At 54.8% G+C, this 26,181-nt stretch overlaps 1 protein-coding gene across 3 annotated transcripts; it reads right to left on the bottom strand.

The window, feature by feature from the left end:
* KIF1C (kinesin family member 1C) lies at window positions 1-26,162 on the bottom strand. Of its 3 annotated transcripts, none has more exons than XR_012425163.1 (24): window positions 25,963-26,162; window positions 24,147-24,267; window positions 23,763-23,895; window positions 23,266-23,342; window positions 22,715-22,894; window positions 21,993-22,058; window positions 21,475-21,653; window positions 21,274-21,385; window positions 20,437-20,514; window positions 20,232-20,297; window positions 20,074-20,149; window positions 19,180-19,258; window positions 18,824-18,969; window positions 17,089-17,258; window positions 16,830-16,909; window positions 16,630-16,705; window positions 10,855-10,934; window positions 9,922-10,016; window positions 4,828-4,850; window positions 4,620-4,703; window positions 4,021-4,207; window positions 3,820-3,892; window positions 2,006-2,623; window positions 1-1,225 (listed from the first exon to the last, which is right to left on the bottom strand). XR_012425163.1 is itself a non-coding variant. In XM_015437514.3 (24 exons), the coding sequence occupies exons 4-24, from the start codon at window positions 23,866-23,868 to the stop codon at window positions 542-544; spliced, it is 3,312 nt and encodes a 1,103-aa protein (XP_015293000.3). In that variant the 5' UTR covers window positions 23,869-23,895; window positions 24,147-24,267; window positions 25,060-25,093; window positions 25,963-26,162; the 3' UTR covers window positions 1-541. The 3 variants fall into 3 exon arrangements, 2 of the variants coding, with proteins under 2 accessions (XP_015293000.3, XP_005582690.3); XM_015437514.3 differs by lacking the exon at window positions 4,828-4,850 and adding an exon at window positions 25,060-25,093; XM_005582633.4 differs by lacking the exon at window positions 4,828-4,850.
* Between the last annotated feature and the right edge of the window lie 19 nt (window positions 26,163-26,181).

Genomic DNA, 26,181 nt, shown 5'->3' with positions numbered 1-26,181 from the left:
TCCCTGTTCACTATCCTTTATTAAAGGGGCCACATCCTCATGGGACTCCAGCCACACCAGTCAGGTCCCCCAAATACAGCAGGAGGCCTGGAAGAGGAGGGGAATGACTTATGATCCTACCATGTCTCCCTAGAAACAGAAACCACCACAGACAGACAGACGGACAGGGGCTGGGGAGAACTTGCCTCACTCTGTCCTCTCCCCCTTTCCCCTACTTAAAAAGAAAGTCAAACACTGGCTACGCAGCCCCCCAGCCCCCCACCCCACCCATAGCAGCGTTTGTGGGACCCACCCCCTTGCGAGGGGTGGCCCCGAGGCAGCTTCCTCTCTCGCTTCACTTTGGTTTGCTCCTGGCAACTCCGTGCCCTCTTCCTTTCCTCAGCCTCCAGCTCGGCCTCCCCTGCGTCTTCTATCACCTACTCGGACCTTCTCTCTCATCTCCTGGGCCTCCCTGCCCCAGCTTCCGGGGAAGCAGCGTCTCGGGCGTCTTCCCTTCTCCTAACAAGGGGCCCCACCAGGCCCTCTGCCCAGGATGTGGGACTCACACAGCCGCCCCACTCTCCTTGAGGTCAGGGGCAGAGCGCTGCCGTCTCATTCGTGGGGGAGTAGTGTATGGGGGGTAGCGGGGCCCTGGGGGCCGCTGGGCTGGGTAGGGTTGGGGCGCCTGGGGATGAGAGTTGTGCTTTTTGGGCTGGAAGTGCTGGGGTTCAGGCTGTGCAGAACCCGCTCCCCGGGATCGGCCCCCTCCATCCAGGGAGTTCCTGCGGGGATGGTGGGACCTTCGGGGACTCGGAGGCCTGCGGGCAGGGGTGGCTGGAGGGGGAGTGACCTCCTCAGGGGGTTGGGGTGGAGCTGGAGCCTCCCCGCTCCCCATCCCTGGCCAAGACTCCCGGTGCTGGGGGTTGCTCTTGAAGGGGAAGCGTAGCTTGCAGTCGTGAGGGGGCACAAAGCGGGCTGGGGGCCTGCGCAGCCCCCCGCCCCGGCCCCCAGAGCCCTGCAGTCCCTGCAGCCGTAGCTGCTCCTGCTTAAGCCAGCGAAGACGACCACGACGGAAGGCAGGGTCCTCCTCCATGAGCCGTGACACCCGCTCCCAGCTTGACAGTGGTGGCGACGGGGGCCGGGCTGATGGCATGCGGTCACTGGGGGCTGCCTCCTCTGCTGCCTCTGATCCTTCAGGCGGGGCCCAGGGGACCTCACCACCTTCTTCATTCTCATCCTCATGATCCTGGGAGGGAGGAGTGAGAGAAAAGGAGAAGGGATGTGAGGAGAGCTGAATCCTCAGGACATGTGGATTCAAGAGGGACCTGGAGTGCCTGGAGGTCAAAGGGTCTGGAGAAAAGCCTTGAGATAAGGAAGCTCGAAAAATAGGGGTTTAGGGCTGGGCGCGGTGGCTCATGCCTGTAATCCCAGCACTTTGGGAGGCTGAGGCAGGCAGATCACAAGATCAAGAGATCAAGACCATCCTGGCCAACATGGTGAAACCCTGTCTTTACTAAAATACTAAAAAAAAAAAAAAAAAAAAATTAGCCGGGCATGGTGGTGCACACTTGTAGTCCCAGCTACTCAGGAGGCTGAGGCAGGAGAATTGCTTGAACCTGGGAGGCGGAGGTTGCAGTGATCTGAGATGCGCTACTGCACTCCAGCCTGGCAACAGAGCGAGACTCTGCCTCAGAAAAACAAAACAAAACAAAAAAACCCTGCACACTTTATATCAGTGGGTCTTAAACTTTGCTGTACTTCAGAAACACCCAGAGCTTATTACAAATGCAGATTTGTCCCCAAAGATGTGATTCAGTAGGTCTGGGGTAGAACCCAGAAATCTGCATTTTTAATTAGCAGTCTGGTGACAGTGAGGCATGTGGTTCATAAACGATATTGGAAAAAAACTGTGCTATACTTCAGTGAATTTTTTTCCAGACTCGGGGAAGGTTAGGCTCTGAGATGGAAGGTTCAGATTCCTAAAGGGAAGAGCTGAGGGAGAAGGGCGGGAGAAGGCCAGACCTACCTGGGCCAGGGGGATGACCCTCTCCATGCGGAGCATGCGGTCCCGCAGGGCCTGCAGCTCCCGGTCCTTGCTGCTGTTCTGCAGCTTCACCTCCTGCAGAATCCCCGTCAGCTTGTCGATGTGGGCCCGGAGGTCCTCCACCTCTGCCCCTCGGGCTCCCTCCTCACTGCCACCACCACTGCCAGCTCCACCTCCTTCCTCCTCGCCCACAGTGTCCCAGACATCCCGGGCCACGGCCCTCCAGGCATCTCCGGGGCCCTCCGGCTTGCCATAGGTGCGACACAGCTCCCGCATCTTGAGGGCGGCCAGGGCCTCAATCTCAGCCCGCCCGTGGCGGAAGTCAGCCAGGGCCACCTCGTAGCAGATCTCCTTCACGGCCTGCATCTTCAGGTCAGCCATGGTGGCCCAGCGGGGGTCTTTGCCCTGCAGCCTCCGTCGCTGGGGGATCTGATAAACTCTGCGAGGGGCCCTGCGCTTGCCACTGCTGGGCAGGCCACAGCGTTTGACAATGGTCTGGACCGTGGTGGGCGGCAGCTGCTCTCGCAAGGAGGAGATGAGTCGCCAGCTCTCTTCACAGGAGCGCTTGTCAGAGTCATCCCCGCTGTCTGAGTCCGCATACTGGGGCCAGAGAGAGAAAGAGGAAGAGAGGGCTAAGGACATCCAGAGCCCATGTGTCACTAAGTGACACTGGAAACGCACCCATCAGGGAGCCTGGGTTCAAGTCCTGCTCCATCCCGACAGCACACCCTTGGGCAGACTGCTTAACTTCTGCTCCTCTAGACAACAGAGATAATGACGGTATCTACCTCCCAGATCCATTTGGAGTACTTAGAACCATGGCTGGCACAGAGAAAGTTACCATAAGTATTAGCTGTAGCTAATCAAGTGTGGAACTTTGTGCAAGACTTAAAAGACCATTGAGGGGTGGTGGCGCGTGCCTGCAATCCCAGCATGTTGGAAGGCCAAGGCAGGAGGATCGCTTGAGCCCAGGAGCTGAAGACCAGCCCGGGCAATGTAGTGAGACCACCATCTCTACAAAAAAAAAAAAAAAAAAAATGTAGCCAGGCATGGAAGTGCACACCTGTAATCCCAGCTACTCAGGAGGTTGAGTTGGGAGGATTGCTTGAACCCAAGGAGTTCGAGGCTGCAGTGAGCTATGATCAGGTCACTGCACTCCAGCCAGGGTGACAGAGCAAGATCCTGTCTCAAAAACAAAACAGAAAGTCCACAGCCGGGCGCAGTGGCTCACATCTGTAATCCCAGCACTTTGGAAGGCCAAGGCGGGCAGATCACGAGGTCAGGAGTTCAAGACCAGCCTGGCCAACATGGTGAAACTCTGTCTCTACTAAAAATAGAAAAATTAGCCGGGCGTGGTAGCGGGCTCCTGTAATCCCAGCTACTGGGGAGGCTGAGGCAGGAGAATCGCTTGAACCCGGGAGGCAGAGGCTACAGTGAGCTGAGACTGTCCCACTGCATTCCAGCCTGGGTGACAGAAGGAGACTCTGTCTCAAAAAAAAAAAAAAGAACAATCTTAATAGCAACACAGGTAGTACTTGGATACGGTGAAAATCATAAACGTGGCACGATCAACTGGAGTATGGGAAGCCCTGGTCAACTGGAGGAATCTTACTTCCTTCCTCACAATGGATTCCTCCTGTAGTCACATCTCTCTCCTGGCTTTTTCCTCTCGGACCCTTCCCCTTAGCCCCATGCCCACTTCCTTCCTACTCTGGCTCAGGGGTGAGCACTGCACTCGGACTCAGGCTTGCTGCTCATCCGCCGTCAGCCCATCTCCAGCTCCTGCTGCCCCTCACCAGTCGCTGCTGCTCCAGCAGAAGATCGGCTTCTTCCTTTTCTTTCCGGTACTGATTCTCCAGATCCTGCAGCCTGGGATTGGGCGGGGAGGGAAGGAAGAGCAACCTTGGTGAGGTACCTGACAAGAGGAGGACACGGGCCCAGAGGCCTGGGAGGGACGGCCTAGAGGGCCGTGGGGCACGTGGGCATCCCCCTCGCACCTCTTCTCCATTTCCAGCTTGATGTCGATGCCTTGCTGCTCCAGCAGTTCCTTCTGGGCAAAGTTCCAGTCGACTGGCTCAGAGGGCGGTCCTGGGGGTGGGGGGACCCCTCGTTCCCGTTCCAGCCTCGCCTGCTCCGGGTGGTTGAAGCGGAAGACGTGGTTCTTGCCCATCACAATCCTATTCCCTAGAGATGGGAGGAGGGAAAAGTAAACTCGCTCCCCAACAGCACCAAACCCATCCCTACACCCAAGACAGAGAGGATCTAGCACAGGGGCTGTGACACCCTCTCTTCCATCACCCCAAGTCTGAGGGCAGCTGGAGCCTATGCTCCCCTGGCTGACACCCAGGGACCAACCCCATTCCTGTCGGCCAAAGGGAATTGCGAGAGCTTGGTATCCTCTTCCTGTTCCCTGGGACAGCAGGAGAAACCAAGACCTGACTCCTTGACCTTCGCTTCCCAGTTCCTTCTTTATATCCCCGTGCTATTTCTGATGTATTTCAGGGTCCGCCTCTAGGATGCACCCAGAAGGCCCTCCCTTGAGACTTCCTCCATATAGCCAGGCCCCAGAACCCACACTCTGTGACACATCTTCTACCTGACTTCAGCACCAGCGGCTCCGTCACAAGCTTCCCATTCACATATGTCTCAGCTCCTTCACAAGGCTCCAGAGTGACCACCACTGAACGGAAGGGCAGAGGAAGGGGAAAGATCAGACCCTGGAGGAAGGTGGGTCATGGTCACAGATTCCCACCTTGCCTTACCCCGAAAAACCACACATGCACCACCAGTCCCACCCCCAGTACCTGTGGGGGGTGCCATGGCCCCTCTGGTGGCAGGCAGCACGGGAAAGGAAGAGCAGAAGGAGGGTTAGAGCCCCAACTACAATTCCCAGAAGCCTCTGCAGTGGCTCCTGACTCACCCACCTCTATCCTCCCCAGCAGCAGCTTAGAAAACCAGTAATTGTCAAAAGGATTCATTCCTCATGTTTAACTGCTCAGAGGCCCTGTCATTTCTGCCTTCCAGATGTCCATTCCTACCTTTCCCACTGACATTATCCCTGGTGGGGCCTGGGTTTCTCCAGCAGGCTTGTAGCCCACCTCTCTGCCTCATGCATCTTGCAAACTGCTGCCTGACTCACCTTCTCAAGACACAGCTGATACATGACAAGAGAAAGTCAACCCAACCCAAACATCCATCAAGCTGCTCCTCAGTACAAATCACTGAGCCTGCCAGTTTCTGGGGACACAAAGATGCATGAGGCAACTCCCTGCCCTCAAGGAGCAGTGGCCATTGCCACAGAGGAACCCTGGTTTCCCAAAGGCCCAGGCTCTGCAGCTCCTTAGCCAGGGATGCTGAACAAGTCAATTTAACTTCTGCGATATTCTATTAGATGGGATAATGAAGTCTGAATGAAGAGTTGTTAGAAGGCCCAAATAAGTAAACTATAAAATAACATGCAATCATGTTTTATTATTATAATACTTATACTAGAAGTAATAGAGAAACACAGAAACTGGGATGAACTATAACATCAGGCAGGGATGGGGACAATGGATGCTGCTGGGAGAACAAGGAGAGCAGAGGACTCAGCTTAGGGGCAGAGGACAGGAAATGAGCCAATGCAAAGAGAGACTCAGAAGACGATGGGGAGAGAGGCAGCCAAGGGCATCACGGTGGCTCAGGGAAACGGCAGCAGCAGAAGTGGACAGCAGGACGGGATGTGGGTGCCTAGAGGGGGTGCCATCTATCCCCATCTTTTCTTCATTTCTCATCATGCCCCAAAATTCATTTATTGATTTAAATCCAAATATACCACACTCCTACTATCTTCCAAACGCTATTTTATTAGGTCTTAGAAATACAGTGGTGATATAAAACAAAAAATCCCTGCTCTCATAGACCTTACTTCCGGCTGGAAAGACAGACAATAAACAAGATAATCTAAAGTCATTTAATCGTGATGGTTTTTTTTTTTTTTTTGAGATGGAGTTTCGCTCTTGTTGCCCAGGCTGGACTGCAATGGTGCAATCTTGGCTCACTGCAACCTCTGCCTCCTGGGTTTAAGCAATTCTCCTGCCTCAGCCTCCTGAGTAGCTGGGATTACAGGCATGTGCCACCACACCCAGCTAATTTAGTATTTTTAGTAGAGATGGGGTTTCTCCATGTTGCCCAGGCTGGTCTCTAACTCCCGACCTCAGGTGATCCACCCGCCTCAGCCTCCCAAAGTGCTGGGATTACAGGTGGGAGCCACCGCACCCGGCCAGATGCCATTTATTAAAACGAAAAAAAGAGGGGAAAAAAGGCATTTAATTCTATTAATATTTTTAAAAGCAGATAATCTAAAGTCCTCTCTAAAGAAGGGAGTTGGGTTGGGCACAGTTGCTCATGCCTGTAATCCCAGCACTTTGGGAGGCTGAGGCAGGTTGACTGCTTGGGCTTAGGACCTTGAGACCAGCCTGGGTAACACATTAAAACCCTGTCTGTACAAAAAGTACGAAAATTAGCCAGGTGTGGTGGTGCAGGTCTGTAGTTCCAGCTACTCAGGAGGCTGAAGTGGGAGGATCGCTTTAACCTGGGAGGTTGAGGCTGCAATGAACCATGATCGTGCCACTGCACTCTAGCCTGGGCAACAGGGAAAGACCCTGTCTCAAAAAATAAAAACGAAAATGAAAATAAAAAAGGAGGGTATAGGTGTTATGCAGGGTAAGTGGGGCTGGGTGAGAAGACTGCTCCAGCTTGGCCCAGGCAGCCTTACCCTGAACCCATGATAATCTGACAGTCCAGGGCAGAGTTCCCAGCACAGCCCCTGGTGCCTTCCATCCTGTGTCTGAATCCAGTTCTGCCATTTTGTGTGCTATTTTGTAAATCACCTAACCCCCGAGAGCCTCAGTTCTCTCACCTGTGAGCTGTGTGAGACAATGTAGATGCACAGAGTAGATGGTTAGTAAAAACCATTCTTCTACATCTGTACCTGTCTGTGCTGCCCCCGTCCTCCTGCCTGTCTCTGGCCAGGACTTAAATCTGCTGTTAAGAACCGAGGCCCAGGCCGGGCGCGGTGGCTCACGCCTGTAATCCCAGCACTTTGGGAGATTGAGGCGGGAGGATCACAAGGTCAGGAGTTCAAGACTAGCCTGACCAACATGGTGAAACCCCGTCTCTACTAAAAATATAAAAATTAGCCAGGCGAGGCCGGGCGCGGTGGCTCACGCCTGTAATCCCAGCACTTTGGGAGGCCGAGGCGGGCGGATCACAAGGTCAGGAGATCGAGACCACGGTGAAACCCCGTCTCTACTAAAAATACAAAAAAAAAAATTAGCCGGGCGTGGTTGTGGGCGCCTGTAGTCCCAGCTACTCGGGAGGCTGAGGCAGGAGAATGGCGTGAACCCGGGAGGCGGAGCTTGCAGTGAGCCGAGATCGCGCCACTGCACTCCAGCCTGGGCGACAGAGCGAGACTCCGTCTCAAAAAAAAAAAAAAAAAAAATTAGCCAGGCGCAGTGGCTCATGCCTGTAATCCCAGCACTTTGGGAGGCTGAGGCGGGCGGATCATGAGGTCGGGAGATCGAGACCATCCTGGCTAATACGGTGAAACCCCGTCTCTACTAAAAATACAAAAAATTAGCCAGGCGTGGTGGCGGGTGCCTGTAGTCCCAGCTACTCGAGAAGCTGAGGCAGGAGAATGGTGTGAACCTAGGAGGTGGAGCTTGCAGTGAGCCAAGATCACGCCACTGCACTCCAGCCTGGGTGACAGAGCAAGACTTCGACTCAAAAAAAAAAATAAAAAATAAAAAAAAATTAAAAAAAAAAAAAAAAAAATATATATATATATAAAATTAGGGCTGGGTGCGATGGCTCACACCTGTAATCCCAGCACTTTGGGAGGTCAAGGCAGGCAGATCACCTGAGGTCAGGAGTTCGAGATCAGCCTGACCAACATGGAGAAACCCTGTCTCTACTAAAAACACAAAATTAGCCAGGTGTGGTGGCACACACCTGTAATCCCAGCTACTCAGGAGGCTGAGGCAGGAGAATTGCTTGAACCCGGGAGGTGGAGGTTGCAGCAGTGAGTCAAGATTGCACCACTGCACTCCAGCCTGGGTAATAGAGCAAGACTCTGTCTCAAAAAAAAAAGAAAAAAAAAAAGCTAACCATACAGGCCCCAGGTCCCTTGTTCCCTGGAAGGTGTTAGGCCAAGCACTCCTAGTCTCTGAGGCACAATGCACACACCAGGTCCAAGCTGACAGACGGCACATGTGTACCATGTCCTGCCTCCCTGCCCAATTCATTTTCACAGAGACTTTGCTTGAGTTTATGTGAACCCAAATCATTCTATTTTTTTTTAAAGTGTCAGAACTAAAACAAACTGGCGACCTCAAAAATACACCTCAGCAGGTGCAGTGGCTCATGCCTGTAATCCCAGCGCTTTGGGAGGTCGAGGCAGGCGGATCACCTGAGGTCAGGAGTTTGAGACCAGCCTGACCAACATGGTGAAACCCCGTCTCTACCGAAAATACAAAAATTAGCCTGGTGTGGTGGCACGTGCCTGTAATCCCAGCTACTCAGGGGGTTGAGGCAAGAGAACCACTTGAATCCGGGAGGTGGGGGCTGCAGTGAGCCAAGATCACGCCACTGCACTCCAATCTTGGGGAGACAGCGAGACTCCGTCTCAAAAAAAAAAAAGGCCGGGCGCAGTGGCTCACGCCTGTAATCCCAGCACTTTGGGAGGCCAAGGCAGGCAGATTACCTGAGGTCAGGAGTTCGAGACCAGCCTGACCAACATGGAGAAACCCCGTCTCTACTAAAAACACAAAATTGGCCGGGCGCGGTGGCTCAAGCCTGTAATCCCAGCACTTTGGGAGGCCGAGACGGGCGGATCACGAGGTCAGAAGATCGAGACCATCCTGGTTAACATGGTGAAACCCCGTCTCTACTAAAAAATACAAAAAACTAGCCGGGCGAGGTGGCGGACGCCTGTAGTCCCAGGTACTCGGGAGGCTGAGGCAGGAGAATGGCGTAAACCCGGGAGGCGGAGCTTGCAGTGAGCTGAGATCCGGCCACTGCACTCCAGCCTGGGTGACAAAGCAAGACTCCGTCTCAAAAAAAAAAAAAAAAAAAAAAAAAAACACAAAATTAACCAGGCATGGTGGTGCATGCTTATAATCCCAGCTACTCAGGAGGCTGAGGCAGGAGAATCGCTTGAACTCGGGAGGTGGAGGCTGCAGTGAGCCCAGATAGCGCCATTGCACTCCAGCCTGCACGACAAGAGCAAAAACTCTGTCTCAAAAAAACAAAAACAAAAAGAAAAAGAAACTTCGGCAATCATAGCTGGATAAAAGCAGGTTTTCCACAGGGATAAGTTCCGATATTCAAATACAGGTTTTTATTTAAAAAGGATCAGGGTGCTAGTTTTCATTAACAAGATCAAGAAGGGCAGCATCTTCTCTTCAGCAAAATCCCACCCTCTGGCTCACCAGTGTTCCATTTCTTTTTTTTTCTTCTTTTTTTTTTGAGACGGAGTAGAGACGGGGTTTCACCATGTCAGCCAGGATGGTCTCGATCTCCTGACCTTGTGATCCGCCCGCCTCGGCCTCCCAAAGTGCTGGGATTACAGGCATGAGCCACTGCGCCCGGCCAGTGTCCCATTTCTACCTTGGGACCCTCACCAGTTCCTAAGCATGCAGTAGTCTGCCCTCTCAGGGTGAGTGCAGAGGGCCGGGCCTGGGGTCTTCCTCCATTCATACCCATGAGCCCGAAGCCCCTCTGAGGACAAGACCGCATCCCCTCTTTATATGGCCGCACTCCCTGGTGCCCGACCCAGACCTCTGTGTTCAGTGTCTGGGGTGGAACATGGGGGCCTCTGTGTCTCCCCATCTGGCCTCTCTCATCCCCTCAGCCATTACCTTCTCCATCTGGCTGGGGGATGCTGCGGAAGAGACAGTGTTGCTCCCGAATGAACTGTCCGGTCAGCTTGATGTCCATATCTACCTGGCCGACCCTGGGGAAGCAGTGGCCAACATGTGTGAGCATACGCCAGACTTTAACCAAGCCCTGAACACTAATTTATCCAACTCAATGAGCCAAGCAAATTACTCCCATTTCACAGATGAGGAAGCAGAGGCTCAGGGAGGAGAACGGGTATGCCCAGGGTCATTCTGGTGGGCAGTGGTGATGCTGGGATCTGAGCCCAGGTCTGCCTGACTCTGAAGCCATGCTCTTAGTCACCATGTTATACAGCAAAGGGGAAAAGCAAACCTGGGAGAAAGGGGCACCCTCAGCCACAGGCCTCCACCCATCCTTAGGCTGATGATCCTGAGAGCTCACTCCCTACCCACGATGCTCATCAAGGACAGCCACAAATGCCTGTGGTGGGAGGGGAAGGGCACCCTCACCCCTTTAGGGCAGGCACCGAGCCCCCAGGACTTCATAATACCAGCCCAAGGAGCCACATGCCTTTAGCTGCCCAGCCCTCAACCGCACAGACCAGGCCGTGTTTCCCTTCTCCCACCCCCAGGGAAGGCCCTACCAAGGGAGGCCAAGGCAATGGCATCAGGGGCTAAGAATGCGGGGTCTACGTTTCCCAACTCTCCTGCCCCAGTAAACAAGGATGTCTCGCCCTAACCAGACTGGCAGGTGGAGGCAAGACAACCACTGAGTAGGCAGGCTCAGCGACTTCTCTTGAAGCTGGGAGAGCATGCAGGGCTGTGGAGGCAGCTGTTTAGAGATCTGAGGTATCTCCAGGGACCACCAGGGAAGGGAGACACCAATGTGGCCAACCCCCTGCAGCCACACCCCAAAAGCAGAGGCTGCCCCCCAGGCTGCTGGGTACACGCTACCTGGTGACGCCATCCTTGATGTGGTAGAGCAGACACTCAGACATCAGAGGGTCTTCGTTCAGGTTCACCAGGTGGGGAGTCTAAGATGGGAGAGAAATGTGGTCAGGGGGAGCCAGCCAGGGCTGCTATGGAAAGGAAGAAATGGAGCTATGGGAGGAGACACCCCTTCAGGCCTGGCACTGCCAGCTGCGCCCCCTCACTCTGGAGAGCTCTCCTGCCCTCTGTGCTCCTCCCATCGTCATCCTTCCACCCTGAGGATCATATTGGTCCTTTGGTTCCCACCTCTCACACCAGCCACCTTCAGGACAGCCTGATCCACCCTCTCCTCACACAAGGCGCCTACAAAAATTGCCCCACCCATCCAGCTGTGTCCAGGTCAGCAACCCTCCCCAGGGCCTGTCTCTTCGGAAGCACCTCGACCCACCAGGCTCCCTGACCAGAAGTCCCGGACCCCCCTGCATTCCCTTCTTCTTCCCTATATTCCTGTCTCAGGTCCCATCATTTCTTTCCTCAAAATGTACCTTGCAGCTTCTGGAGAGTTGGGGGAGACTGAGTGAGCAGACTGGTGCTCCCCACCTTTCATCAACCTTGAATTTCCTACACACATGAATCACTTTCACAATTTAAAAATGAAAGTGGCGCTTCAACTTAAAAGCAAATGGAACAAACATGTTTCTTGAAGCGGACTCCCTGACTCTTCCCCAGTGACTACCTCTCCCTGGACTGCTTCACCTCAAGCCCGCGTCCCTGCAGCGCCTGCCTGGGGCTGTCCTTGCCTGAGCCCCTCAGCGAATCCATCCTGAGTGACTGTCATGCTGCTGTGCTGAAAACCCAGCCCATTCCGTTCTCCCAAAGCACCTTCTCCCGACTTGTTCCTGTTACAGCAGCCCTGCCCTTGCTGGGCAGTACTCTGGGTGGCACACAGGCCTTGCTGCCTCTGTACCCGTTCATGCCACTGCTGCCACACCTGAGGAAGCCTCCCTTCCTGCCAGCTGCTGCCCCCTCACACACCTGTCCATCCCTGGGCACCACCCTGTCCCAGGCCCACCTGCCTTCCTGCCACCCCTCAGGTCTCCCAGCTTCCTGCCCACACCTCGCTATGGCCGTGTCTTTGCGTCTCTGCTGAGACCTCTCCAGCTGGAACCCCAGGCCCGCAGGACTGGAGCCTGTTTTTTCCCCTGGCATCCCTGGGCCTCCTCCATGTCCCAGCTCTAGTCCACCTGTCCAAGCCCCCCTCCCAGGCTTCTCTCCCAGGCTCTGGACTTCCACTCAGCGGACCCCTGAGCACTCACTCCAAAGCAGGCCTCCCTGACCGCCAGTGTCCCCAACAACAGCCCTCCTCCCACCCTGCCCCCACCTGCCAAAATCATTCACTTCCTTCACGTTCCTCCCAGTGTCTGAAATGTACCTTCCTCCAGGAAGTTTTCCTGAGCCTTCCATCAGAACACAAGGCCCCTGCCTCTGCTGCAGAAGGACTGACTGTGGCCTCTCCACCTCATCCTGGTGGAGCACGAGGCGGGGCACAGAGATGAGTCAAGCCCAGGCACTGCTGTCCAGTCAGTCAGGAAATCAGAGTCAGCTAGGGGAGGTGAGGCTTGGCATGGAAACACCATTACAAGTGGGAAACGGATGCCTCATGGGGGAGTTTCTGATCGTCTCATGCCCTTGCTTAAGTTCATTTGTTCATTCATTTGTTCCCAGGGGGTTGAGTGCCTCTGTGTTCTGGGAGGGACTCACATGCAAAGAGGAACAAAGTGAAGAACTGTGGGATTTCAAGGGGACCAGGAGGACTTAACGGAAGGGCAACGCGGGAGCCGGCCTTGGAGGATGAGGAGGGCGTGGACATGCACAAGGAAGAGCGCTCCAGGAAAAAGCAGCCCGGACGGAAGCACGGAGGCAGAAAGCACAGGGTACAGAAGGGAAACAGCATGGAGTCAAACCTCTATTTCTCTGGGAGCCACCTGAACACTCAAGAGCCCAAAGCTGTGTCCCCCACGGGTGTCTGTGTATCCTGTGCATCCGCCCTTCGCCCAAGTGCTCCAAGGATCACTCCTGTGACACTTCTCCTGAGGGACACCCATGTCCTTCCCTGCACTGCAGTGTCAGGCCTGCTCTGGGACTCACAAACACTGATGGGCTCCAGAAGCGGAAAGCAATCTATCCCTGGGGAGAGGGAATGCGATTTGGGGCAGTGCTTTTCAACTTTTTCTTCAGCCCTATAACTCTTGGTTCAGAATGAAACCTTCTCTAGAAGCCGAGGACATCAAGCAGAGAAGCAAGAAGCCGCTCAGGCCCAGGGTGGGGGTGGGAGCCCCGGGGTCTGGTCCTGCCCCTCTCCTCAGCCCCTGAGAAGGAAGCTCAGAACCAGGTTTGAATACCACTGATTCAAGCAATCCTTAGCCCCAGTGAGGGGGGTCTTAGCAAGAGGGGACTCCCTCCAAGACAAACTGTAGTTTTTTCCTGTAGGACCCAACCATTCCCTGTTGGAGCTATCCACACCAAACCCATTTCCCCCATGAGTCTAACAGTTCTCTCTTCTGGCTTCAGATCCCATGGCTTTCAAACATGAGAATAGTTTTTTTTTTTTTTTTTTTTTTGAGATGGAGTCTCACTCTGTCACCCAGGCTGGAGTACAGCGGCGTGATCTCGGCTCACTGCAAGTTCCGCCTCCCAGGTTCACGCCATTCTCCTGCCTCAGCCTCCCCAGTAGCTGGGACTACAGGCGCCTGCCACCACGCCCGGCTAATTTTTTTTTTTTTTTGTATTTTTAGTAGAGATGGGGTTTCACCGTGTTAGTCAGGGTGGTCTCGATCTCCCAACCTTGTGATCCGCCCATCTCGACCTCCCAAAGTACTGGGATTACAGGCTTGAGCCACCGCGCCCGGCTGAGACAACACATTTGTAAGACTATGCATTGTAGCCTTTTTTGTAGTGTCAAGGAATGGAAAACATGCTGAATGTCCATCAGTGGGAAGCTGGTTAAATACATTATCCTACATCTACACAACAGAATACCCTGACACCGGGGAAAAAAATAAAGGAACCTTTAAAATAAGGTATACGGGCCAAGCGCAGTAGCTCACACCTGTAATCCCAGCACTTTGGGAGGCCAAGGCCGGCACATCATTTGAGACCAGGAGTTTGAGAATAGCCTGGCCAACATGGCAAAACCCCGTCTCTACCAAAATACAAAAATTAGCCTGGCGTGGTGGCGGGTGCCTATAATCCCGGCTACTCAGGAGGCTGAGGCATGAGAATCACTTGAACCTGGGAGGCTGGGTTTGCACTGAGCCGAGACTGTGCCACTGCACTCCAGCCTGGGTGACAGAGTGTAACTCTGTCTCAAAAATAAATAAATAAATAAATTAATTAATTAAATAAAATAAACTATGCAACTACAACTATTAGAGGCCGTGAATGTGTGCAATGTGTATAGTTCTACATAACACATGCCCGTACACGTATTATAACGTCCCCTAGACAGCCTCTCTAGGAGAACATTTTTTTTTTTTGAGACGGAATCTCGCTGTCACCCAGGCTGCAGTGCAGTGGCGCGATCTCTGCTCACTGCAACCTCCACTCCCGGGTTCATGCCATTCACCTGTCTCAGCCTCCCTAGTAGCTGGGACTACAGGCGCCCACCACCATGCCTGGCTAATGTTTTTGTATTTTTAGTAGCGATGGGGTTTCACCATGTTAGTCAGGCTGGTCTCGAACTCCTGACCTCAGGTGATCCACCTACCTTGGCCTCCCAAAGTGCTGGGATTACAGGTGTGAGCCACCGCACCCGGCCTTAGGTAGTTTTTTATAGGAGTGTGAGAATGGACAAATACTACTATATTAATAAGTCATAATGGGCCGGGCACAGTGACTTACACCTCTAATCCCAAGACTTTGGGACGCCAAAGTGGGTGGATCACGAGGACAGAAGTTCAAGACCACTCTGGCCAACATAGTGAAACCTCATCTCTAATAAAAATACAAAAACTTAGCTGGGTGTGGTGGTGTGCGCCTGTAATCCCAGCTACTCAGGAGGCTGAGGCGGGAGAATCGCATGAACCCACGAAGCAGAGCTTGCAGTGAGCCAAGATCATGCTGTTGCACTCCAGCCCAGGTGACAGTGTGAGACTCCGTCTCAAAAAAAAAAAAAAAGAACTCACAATGAAGGCTGCCTCTGAGAGGGGAACTTAAGGGTGGGAAGGATGGAGAGTTACTTTTTTCTTTTCTATAACAAAATGCTGTAAACGGAGAGACTTTTCACTGTACACACCTTTTATAACTATTAGAATGTTCTCTCTGGTGTGTATTACTTTTATAAGAACAATTAAAAACAAAACAAGAACCCCCTTCTTTGGTCTCCAGGCTTTGGCAGGTGGCATCTCTGCAAGCTCTCCAAGGAACAAACCTTCACCCCACCAGTCTCCCACTCCTTTCTGCTTTTTCTCCATCCTTGCGACCATGGTGGAAGTGGCCCAGCTCCAGGTATACAAAGGTGGCTGGAAGCCATGCTGAGAGCGTCTGTAGCCCCTCTCTCCACCTAGATGTGGCTGCGTCCCAGAAGAATCTGGCTCCTTCAGAAGGACCCCAAAGCCCCGGGTACCCAGCCCCAGACAAGACCCCAGACAAGCAGCCTGGCCTGCTGCCCACAGCTCTCTTACTCCCTCACTGTGGCTTGGGCCAGGCAAGGCAAAACCCCTCTCTTCTTTTCAGAACAGGGGTTCAGTGATCCTTGCTTGCTTAGTCCCCCAGATGGACCTGACTTTACAAAACAGAGAAGAGCCTCGTTCTGATAACCCATCACCTCTTCCAGGCAGCCCCCAGTGACTCTATCAGGCCCAGAGCACAGTGTATCTGATTTAGGGCCTGATCCTCTGCTGCTTCACACCATGGTCCAATGGGCTGGGCTGGTTCCCTGGTGGAACTGGAAGTTCATGCTTTGCTCAAACTGGCCTCTGCACCATCCCTTCATTGGTATGCACCGGTACAGCAGGGTGGCTGTCTATAGCCAGTGTCCTTTCTGACTGGTCAGTCCCTCTGCCGAATGGTTATTAATATTTTGAGTATCATTCCTGCCTCCACCTGAGCCTGACCTCTCCTGCCCTGTTCCTTCCTTCCTTTGAGCAAAGATTTATTAGGCACCTAAAACCTGGCGGCAGGCACGCGTTGGGCACTGGCATGTCCCACTCACCCCAACACGTACCCCAGGCTGTTCAGCCTCATGTCGGCCCTACTCCTCCATACCCCCCAAGTCCTGTCCATCTTTCAGGTTCCACTTTCCAAACCACCTTCTCCAGGAAACCAGTTGCAGCATAGCTCCAAGCCACATGGGTGCCTCTATCTATAACCAACCCCTTGCTGCACTGGCAACCACTGTCTTACATCGCAGTGCTTATGCCTCCTCTATTCCTTTAGTCTAGTCCTCCCAAATTATCCTTTTGAAAATAGATTCCTCTAGTTATTTTTTTAAGCATGCACAGAATACAAAACTCAAATGATACAAAAGCATGCACAGTGCCTCAGTCTCTATCCCAACCAACCTCCGACTTCCCAGGCCCTCTCCCTCTCCTGAGGCTGACTGTCAAGTGGCTGGGGGGAGAAGGCAGGGATGACTAGACAACAGAGAGGAGGTGGCAGGGTGTGGGCAGAAATGATGGAGGGACAAGCCAGGGACCTCAAAGGGAGCGATCAGGGACAGCATTCACTACCCTGCACCTGCTGCCTCTTTTCTAAGCATCCAGAGGCTCTCTAGGTCTCCTCGCCCGATTCCTCACTCACCTTCTTTGGAGAGAAGACGCCCACAGTTCCCCCGTCCTCCCGGACGGCCACCCCCATCTCAGCCAGCAATGCTTCTCTGTGGGCAGAGGAGAGGCAAATGTCAGTCTTACCTTCACTGCCTGTGACCTCCTTCCCTGTGGGACCTGATCTCCCTCGCGGCCTCCAACTCCTCCCAGGACCCCAGCAGTCAGGCCTCACACCTCTCCATCCTCAAGGCTTCTGTCTTGCGTAGCTTCTCCTCCCACGTCTCGTTCAGCTCAGCTATTATCTTCTCTGTCTCCTGGGAGTATAAGGGTGGGTAGGTTTCAGGATGGTCTGGGACAAGCAGACCCAGGGTAGGGACAATCTACCCTGGGGCCATGCTACTCCTAGAATTCCTTCTTTCTCAAGCTTGACTTTGGAGAAGTAAACTCCCAGGAACGCCCAGAGCCCCAGCCCTTGCCAGCTCCAGCTTCCCACCTGTAGCCTCTCCATGGCTTCCTCAGGCCCAATCTGGGGCTCTGTGTTGGGGGAGAATGACGGCTCCAGCTCCCCATTATGTGTGGTGGGTGATGAGGGTGAAACTGGAGCCGGGGGAGATGACACAGCTGGCAGGGCGCTTCCGACATTCCCTTCCTCCGCCTTCAGGCCTGGGAGGGAGATGGGAAAAAGAATGAGGCTAAGGAAAGAAGGAGCTGATGAGAGACAGCCAGGAGACCAAGAGCTTCACAGAAGACCATTCTGTAAGGACTACAGAAGACCGCTGGTCAGCCTCCTACCAGGCAGGGAGTCCTCCTACTACGGCCATGACAAACGGGCACCCAGTCCCTCTGCATGAACTCCAGGGGTGGAGAGCTTGTTACTGAAGAAGGCGGCCAGTCCTTTCCACTATTACATAACTTGCACCATCAGAAAATTTTTAGGTGGGGCCAGGTGTGGTGGCTCACACTTGTAATCCTAGCACTTTGGGAGGCTGAGGTGGATGGATCACCTGAGGTCAGGAGTTCGAGACCAGCCTGGCCAACATGGTGAAGCCCCATCTCTACTAAAATACAAAAATTAGTCTGGTGTGGTGATGGGTGCCTGTAATTCCAGCTATTTGGGAGGCTGGGGGAGGAGAATCACTTAAACCCAGGAAGCGGAGGTTGCAGTGAGCTGAGACCACACCATTGCATTACAGACGGGGTTTCACCATTTGGTCAGGCTGGTCACGAACTCCTGACCTCAGGTGATCTGCCTGATCTGGCCTCCCCAAATGCTGGGATTACAGGCATGAGCCACCATGCCAGGCCAAAACCCCCATCTCTACTAAAAACACAAAAATTAGCCAGGTGTGGTGGCAGGCGCCTGTAATCCCAGGTATTCAGGAGGCTGAGGCAGGAGAATCACTTGAACCCAGGAGGCGGAGGTTGAAGTGAGCCAAGATCGAGCCACTGCACTCCAGCCTGGCGACAGAGCAAGACTCCGTCTCAAAAAATAAATTAATTAATTAAAAAGAAATTCTTGGCTGTGTTGAGCTGAAACTGGCCCCACGTCATGTGTGCTGGTGTTTCTAGTTCTGCCCTCTGGGATAAAAAGTTCTTACTGCTTTCTCTTCTGCAAGACAATCCCTCAAATGTTGGAAGGCAAACATCCTAGTTACCTTCTCCTTCTCTTCCCAAGAACACTCATATTCTCTGCACTGTGCCCTCAGCACCCTAACCATCTTCAATGCCATGATCTCAATACTGAATGCAGGGCCCATTCCTGACCCAGTCAACACAGATTACACATCCTCTGACTTGGACACTGTTTCCATCAGCGAGGCTGAGAATGACATGCCAGAAAGCAGTCCACTGCGAACTGCTAAGCTATGGTCCACCTGGACTCTGGCGTTTTACAAGAACTTCTGTCAAGAAAGTTACAGTAGCCTAGCCTCTTCTCAACAATGTACCGTTTGACCTCTAAGTCCAGATTGCCATTTTTTCCTATAACGGTCATTAGTTCCAGGAGCCTGACAGGTCCCTCTGGATCCTGACTCTCCCCGAGAGTATTAGTCCCTCCCTGTAACATCTGAAGACATACGTCCCCTCTCCACATCTGTGTCCACGTCACTGAGGACATGGAGGGTTTCATAGTGCGTGGTCCCTCCCTGGCTCCAGGACTGGGCAAAGGCAAGGGAGGGATGGGGTGGGCCAAGGGGCATCCCTGAGCTGCCCCTCCCTGGAAACTCGACCTTCTAGAGCAGAGGCTGACAGTCCCTGAGCCATCAGTAGTTCCCGCAGCCGGGCTACTTCCTCCTGCAGCTCTCTGATCAGCCGGGCATTCGGGTCCTCGTTGATGACGGCATTGCAGCGGATTTGCTTGGTGCGGTCAGCGTACCTGGGTGAGAGAAGAGAAGGGTCGGTGAGGACTGGGTGCATGGGACCCTTGCTCTGCTGTTTCTCCTTCCCTCTCTCCCAGGTCTCAAGATATTGTGGCAGGGCTCGGGCATCTCCCCCATCTCGTCTCACGAGCAGGGTCCTGAGCAGCTCGCTGAACGCCTGGCACTTTCCTATGCTGCCCCATCCCTGCCAGAGCCAGAAGCCGCACCTGAGGGTGCTGAGAGTCTCCTCGTAATTGATGTCAGCAGGGCTCAGGGCTGCAATCATTGCTGTGCGTGAGTTCCCACCTGTGAATGGAGTGCAGGGAAAAGCTTTAGCTGAAGCAGGGGCTAAGAAAAGTCAGACCGGGGCCGGGCGCGGTGGCTCAAGCCTGTAATCCCAGCACTTTGGGAGGCCGAGACGGGCAGATCACGAGGTCAGGAGATGGAGACCATCCTAGCTAACCCGGTGAAACCCCCGTCTCTACTAAAAAATACAAAAAAAACTAGCCGGGCGAGGTGGCGGGCGCCTGTAGTCCCAGCTACTCGGGAGGCTGAGGCAGGAGAATGGCGTGAACCCGGGAGGTGGAGCTTGCAGTGAGCTGAGATCCGGCCACTGCACTCCAGCCTGGGTGACAGAGCGAGACTCTGTCTCAAAAAAAAAAAGAAAAGAAAAGTCAGACCGGGTCACGGGGCTGGGGCCCACTGCCCAGGTGTGGGTCTTATAGGGTCACGGTCTGAGGTAGGGGAATCTAGTGGGGTGGAACTAACCATGACATGTGGTTGTGGTAGGGAATGAGGTCAGGGAGATACATCTGCAGGACAGTCACAGAACCATGGAAGGGGGATGAAGTGAGCAGTGCAGCAGTGGGTGTGAGATCAGGGATTGGGGATCAGGGAGGGGTCATGAGTAGCCAGGTCAGTGAGGCCCTTGGCTTGGCGGAGGGTATGGCCTTGTTCTCAGCATCAGGAAATCTTCGAAGGATGTTTCCTTTGAAGGGTCAAGGGGAGAAGTGAGACAATGGGATCTGGGATTCTCGGCATAGCAAGGGGATTTGTCAGACGTATAAAAGGAGTTTGTGGGATATGTCAGGGTCAGCAGGCAGAGAGGAAGAGGCCCTCACCCAAATTTTCCTTGAGCAGCCAGGTGAGCACAGAGTCCCTGTAGGGGATAAAATCCGACTTCCGCTTCTTTGATTGCTGGGGAATAAAAAGGTGAAGGAGTTAGGGTGGGTCACCCCCCTTTCCCAAGCCCCTTCTCTTTCCAACACCCAGGTCTCACCATATCTGCAAGGGCCGAGATCACCTTCCCTAGAGTAGTTAGGGACTTATTAATGTTGGCGCCCTCCTGGAAAAGGATAAGGAATGTGGGGGATAAGTGTGCTCTCCCAATCCGATCCATTTCCCCTTCCTACCTCCCCAGTGAGAGTCTCATGTTCCGACTGGAGACCTCCACATACGGCCCACAACACTGTGAAGCCCCTCACCTTCAGGCGCATGCCCCGGGCCCCTGAGGAGTCGGCTCGCTCACTCCCAGCAAGGTCCACCAAACTGATCTTACTGACCTGGGGTCAGAGGAAACAGGCAGGAGATAAGGTGCGGGTGGGGGATGGGGCAGGCAAATCAGGGAAGCACCCAGCAGGAATGTGGGCAGCTGGCAAGGGCTAGAGAGAGCCAGGAGGAGGCGAGGGAGGAGGCCGGGGGAAACAGAATACATGACAACAGTGAGACGGTGGTTACTCACTCGATTACAAATAGCTACAGGCCCACCGCAGGCACGGACAAGGGACACACAAGGGATCCAAGCCCTGTCCTGGGTCTCGTAAGAACAGCCGGGTGCGGTGGCTCACATCTGTAATCCCAGCACTTTGGGAGGTTGAGGCGGGTGGATCACCTGAGGTCAGGAGTTCAAGACTAGCCTGGCCAACACGGCGAAACCTTGTCTCTACTAAAAATACAAAAAAATTAGCCAGGCCTGGTGGCACATGCCTGTAATCCCAGGTACTCGGGAGGCTGAGGCAGGAGAATCGCTTAAACCCGGGAGGTGGAGGGTGCAGTGAGCTGAGATCGCACCACAGCACCACTGCACTCCAACCTGGGCGACAGAGCAAGACCCTTAAAAAAAATAAAAAAAGACAAGCAAACAGTAGAGGGGGACAGATTGATCTGATGGGAAAACGGGGTCGGGGTGGGGCAGGGTCATGGAAGGCCTGAGGAGGCACTCAACCCAGCATGGGCAAGGAGGGCCCAAGACCTTCTACCATGTCACTGTCCCTGTTGCCAGGGGAGGTTGTGTCCAGTGCAGGGCCAGGGAGCAGTCTCACCTTCTCCGAGTCCAGCCCAGTGAGCTGGTCATGGCAGCGCTGTGTGAAGACGATGGTAAAGACGGCATGGGATCGGCTGCTGGTCTCATTCATGTTGGTGGCAGCCACAGTCCTTGGGGGCAAAGGAAGCAGTCACTGGATCCTGCCTCTCACCTTCCCAACCCTGGCCCCCTTGCCCTCTGCTCCATCAGCCTGCCTCACCGTGCTTTATTTCCACAGTCCATGAGGTCAGCAATGTCTGCATAGGAGGTCACAGCCAACTTGGACAGGTCCTGCACGTAGGGGCCCAGGATGGGATGCTCCCGGACCCGCAGAGAACCCCGACTCTTGGGGTTCAAGAGGTCTCGTACCCGCTCACAGTAGATCTCCATATAGCTCACCTGAGTGGGAAAAGCAAATGAGAAGTAACAAAACTAGCAACAACAATGACAACGAAACTTAATCTGACTCCACTGGACATGATCCAGGTGACTGCAGCTAATACACAGTGCAAAGCATTCTGCAGATGCTAGCTCAGGGACCTGTCCAACAAGCCAGGAGGTGCATCTGATCATTAGCATCTCCCAGATGAACATACGAAGCTGAAGGACAGAATCACTGCCCCAAAGTCACAGTTTGTAACCAGCAGAGCCAGGATTAGATCCCAGGCTGTCTGATTTCAGCAATAGCCCTCAGCAGTCTGAACCGCTCTCAGCCCCGCCACCAGGACCCAGGCTTACCTCCACAGAGTAGGATAGCTGAGCACTCTGGTTCTCACTAACACGAGAGAAGAGGTCCTCACAGAGCTGGAGGGGGACACAGGGAAATACAGAGAAGCTCCTAGTTTAGGGCACACCTAAAGTATCCAGCCACAGGCCAGGCCCAGTCCCAAGTGACCCCATTTAACCCTTGCCGCAGCCCTGAGGGAGGGGTTATTCCCATTTCACAGATGGGAAAACAACCTCAGAGAGGTTCCCACTTGCCCAAGAACATAGGCTAGCGTTCAGCCAGCCAGGGCGCAAACCCCAGGCGTCCTGACTCCCAAGCCTGTGTGCCAGGTTGCTATGCTGGACAGCCAGGGACAATTATGGTTAACTCTGTTATCGCAATTGGCGTTTCTACAGTTAACACTCTGCGATGGTACACAAGCCTGCAGGAGAACCATCCTCATAAATTATTATGAAACTAAGTAAAACAGTAATAAGTGGTAACACTGGCGCTCGAACCCAAGACTCACTGATGCCAAAACCTTGCTCTTCTCAATGAGGCTCGTTGCCTCCAATAGGGACAAAGACCCTCCCACCCCAAAGGGTTGTCCAGCTTGAGTCAACCTCTATCTCCCATCACCAGTGGCCTCAGAGCCAGGTCTCTGTTCCACAATCCTCAGACCCCGGTCCTTCCTTCCTCAGGGGGCAGCTAAAGATGTTCCTGCCCTGGCTGCCCCACCAGGTCCTAGGTGTACCTGGGGCACGATGCCCTGCTGCCCTGGCTCCTGCCGCCCCATCATGGTATAGGATTTCCCAGCCCCGGTCTGCCCATAGGCAAAGATGCACACGTTGTAGCCTTCAAAGGCGTGGAGCAGCATCTCTTCTCCAATGTCCCGATACACTTGCTGCTGAGATGCAAACTGGGGGTCCTCCGCCTAGGACAAAGCGGGGGCAGAGAAAAACAGAAGGAACCCTGGATGTCTTTATCTTTTGTGTCTGTCCCAACAGTCTTGCTTCCAGAACTGATGATTCTCCAAAGGTCCTATGTGCCCTCCCACCCTCATCATTGTCCTAATCACCCCGAGGATCCTATCCAGCCCCTGCTAGTCCTAATTACCCCAAGGGATTCTGCCTTCTTGTCATGGCCTCAATCACAGCCTAAGGGTCCTACCACCCCCATCCAGGATCATCCTCCCAATCAGCCTGAATAATCCCCTGGGGGTCCTATTTCTCAACATGTCCCCTCCCCAGGACCTAAATCCACTGTCTCTCACTGCCCTGCTCTTCCCCCAGCCCAACAACCCACCGAAGTGTGTGACCAGTAGGAGTAGTCAAAGGTGAAGCTTTTGGGGGCATCTTTGCTCTGTTTAGGATTGATGATGGCTGAGGAGCAGGAGGGGGTAAAGGAAGGAAAGTCAAGGTCAGGTACTCCCAGCCCCTGCCCATACCCCCACCAGCCCCTGGAATCCAAGCATCCCACTCCTCACCACTGCCCTGACTCATCTCTCCCCTTTAATATTCCCCACCCCCTCCAGCCACCAAAGCTAATTTTGGCTTCCTAGGACCCGCCCCCACTGAGCTGCCTCCCTGGATTGGGCAATGGAGGGCTCCAGGCCAACATTCCCCCTCCCAGAAGACTGGGAACACGGGAAAGGCCAGCCTGCCCCAGCCCCCGCCCTCACGACTAGCACCTGCCCTGTGCCCGGCACAGAGCTCCTCTTAGTTTGGCCCAGCGGGACTGGCCTGTGCGGTGGGCCCGGCCTTCCCTGTCTGTGCCCAGCCAGGCCCCGGGGACTCACTCACAGGTGGTGTTGCCCTGCATGCTGACCACACACTTGGCATCCTGGCTGGTCTCACGGGCGTTAAAGGGCCGAACCCTCACTGCTACTTTCACCGAGGCACCAGCCATGGCTTCAGACACTCCTGCCCTCCTCAGCTGGAGGACAGAGAAAGGAGTGGTGGGGTCAGAGCCACTGGGGGGACCCAGACATTGCCTCCCAGCTTCTTCCCAGAACCAGTCTCTTCACATCTCCCCCAGAGCCACCCAGCCTCTCAAGGACCCAGCTCTTATTCCCCTGGCTTTCCTCCCAAATGTCACTGTCTTGAGAGACTCCCAAAGGTATTTCTGCCTCTCTCCCCAGCCATATTCCACCTTGCAGGAACCTGGGCGGTCTCCCCCAGAGTTACCTGGCGTCCTGGCTCCAGACCAGGGGGGCTGTATCAGTTCTCGCTGCCACTGGCCCTCGTAGGGGGAGCCCCATCCTACTACTGGGACCTGGCCACACCAGCTGGGGCTCTGGGAGACACCCTGGTTGTGGGGGAAGAGTTGTTAGGAGGCACCTGTGGCTCCAGAGACCTGTCTGGGGTTCCCAGGTTGGAGGGCCACGGTTAGGGGGGAATAGTACAAAACGTTATGGACAGCTGCCCCTCTGGAGTGGCAGAATGCAATGTGAATCCAAGGGCAAGGACGGTGATATTTTTATTCCTCATCACTCGCAAGTGTACTGAACGTTCAGATAGAGGAGAGAGAGAGAAAGAGGCTGGACAGAGGGCAATTCAGAGAGGGGCACATGGGCAGAGACGTGAGGGTGGCGGGAAGAGAGAGACGAGGGGTAGAGAGTCACAGACACCAAGAAAATGAGAGAAATAAGACAAAAGGCAAGCCTGAGGTCATGCTATGAAGGAAAGAATGGGAGAGGAAAGGAGAAAGAGACACAGCACAGCAAACACAAGCTGTTAAAGAGGCAGGAACTACGGGGCCAAAGCACAAACTGGGAGCCCAGAAGAGAGATCAGAAGAAACTGCAAATGCAAAACCTGTCCTGAAATTCCCCACAGGGTCGGCAAGGGAGAATCCAGTTTCCACCTAAGGCCCACAACCTCCACACACCAGGCCGGTAGTGCGGATGGGCAAAGTCCAAGGACAGTAGATAGGGCCCAGGACTGGGATCCACAGGGCCAGCTGTGTGGGCTTTAAGCCCCTTGCCCAGCCCCCAGCACTTCCTCCTCAGGATCCAGGACAATGGGCAGGGGAGGGTGGGGTCATCCTGTAGCCATCAGACCAACCCTCAGGGCTCCACCCTTGGGGTGCCCAGAAATACCTGTGTTTGAGGGTAGAGGGTCCCTGGGGCCTCCCTGAAAGGGAGAAAGAAAAGCAAAAGGAAGCCGGCTGGCCAGTGCCAGCCCCAGCCTGGGGCTAGTGCTATGGCGTCCACTGCCCTGGGGAAGGTGCCAGGCTGGAGCCCAGGAATGTGGGTGATCGGGTGCCCACACCCTGTGAGGAGAGGCTGAGCAGCCTACGCCCACGGACAACAGGGAGGAGAACCACGAAGAGGAATAAGGGATGCTAAGCCCCCTCCTGTGACCCCAGTGGGCCCCAAACTCCCGTCACACTGGGCCTCCCCCTCACCAGCCTTCCTGGGCAGAGCATGGGAGGGTGAGGGGCTGGTCTGTCCCAGGACAGGAAGGGAGTAGCTGGAATCACAGAAGCTGGCTCAGGAAGAACAGCCCTGACCCCCTAGACCCTGACCAGGGGAGGGAAGGACACTGGTGGGGACAAGCCATGGTGACGCCGTTGCTGCAGCTAATGGGACAGGGAATGGGGTGGCATGGCTGGGGGCCAGCAGGGTAAGGGAACAGAGGTAGGGACAGGGGTCAGCCGGTGCAGCTGTGAAGGAGCCGTGGGGTACAAGGAGGATACTGGGCGGCTGGGTGGGGCCGCCCGGCCCGAAAGGGAGTCTTGGGCCACCTGCACCTTGCCCACCCGGCAGTTCTCACACATGTCCCCGCCCGGCCTCTCTGGGCGGCCATGCGGACCGGTCCTCCTGTCTAGCCCTAAGCCGGTGGCCGCCCGGGCCTGGCACCTCTCTGCGCCTCCGCGGAACAAACAGCACATGATCCCGGCTCTCGAGCCTAGATCGCGCCGCCGGACCCCGGCTCCCCGCCCCCCAACCTGGCACATTCCTCCGCGGGCGTCCCTTCCCTCCCCCTTGCCCAGCCCTCACCTCGGCGCGGCGGGGCTCCCGGAGTGGCTCGGCGGAGAAGGACAAGCTTTCCGGGAAGCGTGAGGCGGCGGCGGGAAGGATCGGGGGCCGGTTCGGAGCTGCCCCCGCCCCTCGCCGGGTCCCCGGGCGGCGGGCGGCGGACTCGCGCCCCGGGGGCGGCAGCAGTAGCGGCGCCAGCGGCCGGCGCCCGCCCGGGCAGCGCGAGCTGGGGCGGGAGCG

This window comes from Macaca fascicularis, chromosome 16 (assembly GCF_037993035.2).
Source record: "Macaca fascicularis isolate 582-1 chromosome 16, T2T-MFA8v1.1".
NCBI classification, from domain to species: Eukaryota; Metazoa; Chordata; class Mammalia; order Primates; family Cercopithecidae; genus Macaca; species Macaca fascicularis.
The sequence above is the reverse complement of the archived record's forward strand: the minus strand, read 5'-3'. Positions and strand labels throughout refer to the sequence as shown.

What these genes read in the sequence shown, in the direction of transcription:
- KIF1C (XM_015437514.3), bottom strand. Translation starts at nt 23,868, where the DNA reads ATGGCTGGTGCCTCGGTGAAAGTAGCAGTGAGGGTTCGGCCCTTTAAC. An exon ending in CCTACTGGTCACACACTTCG is followed by an intron (nt 22,895 to 23,265) that starts GTGGGTTGTTGG and finishes GCTTTGTCCTAG; the next exon opens with GCGGAGGACCCCCAGTTTGC. An exon ending in GAAGCCTTGAGGATGGAGAG is followed by an intron (nt 16,706 to 16,829) that starts GTGTGAGGCCTG and finishes CTCTGCCCACAG; the next exon opens with AGAAGCATTGCTGGCTGAGA.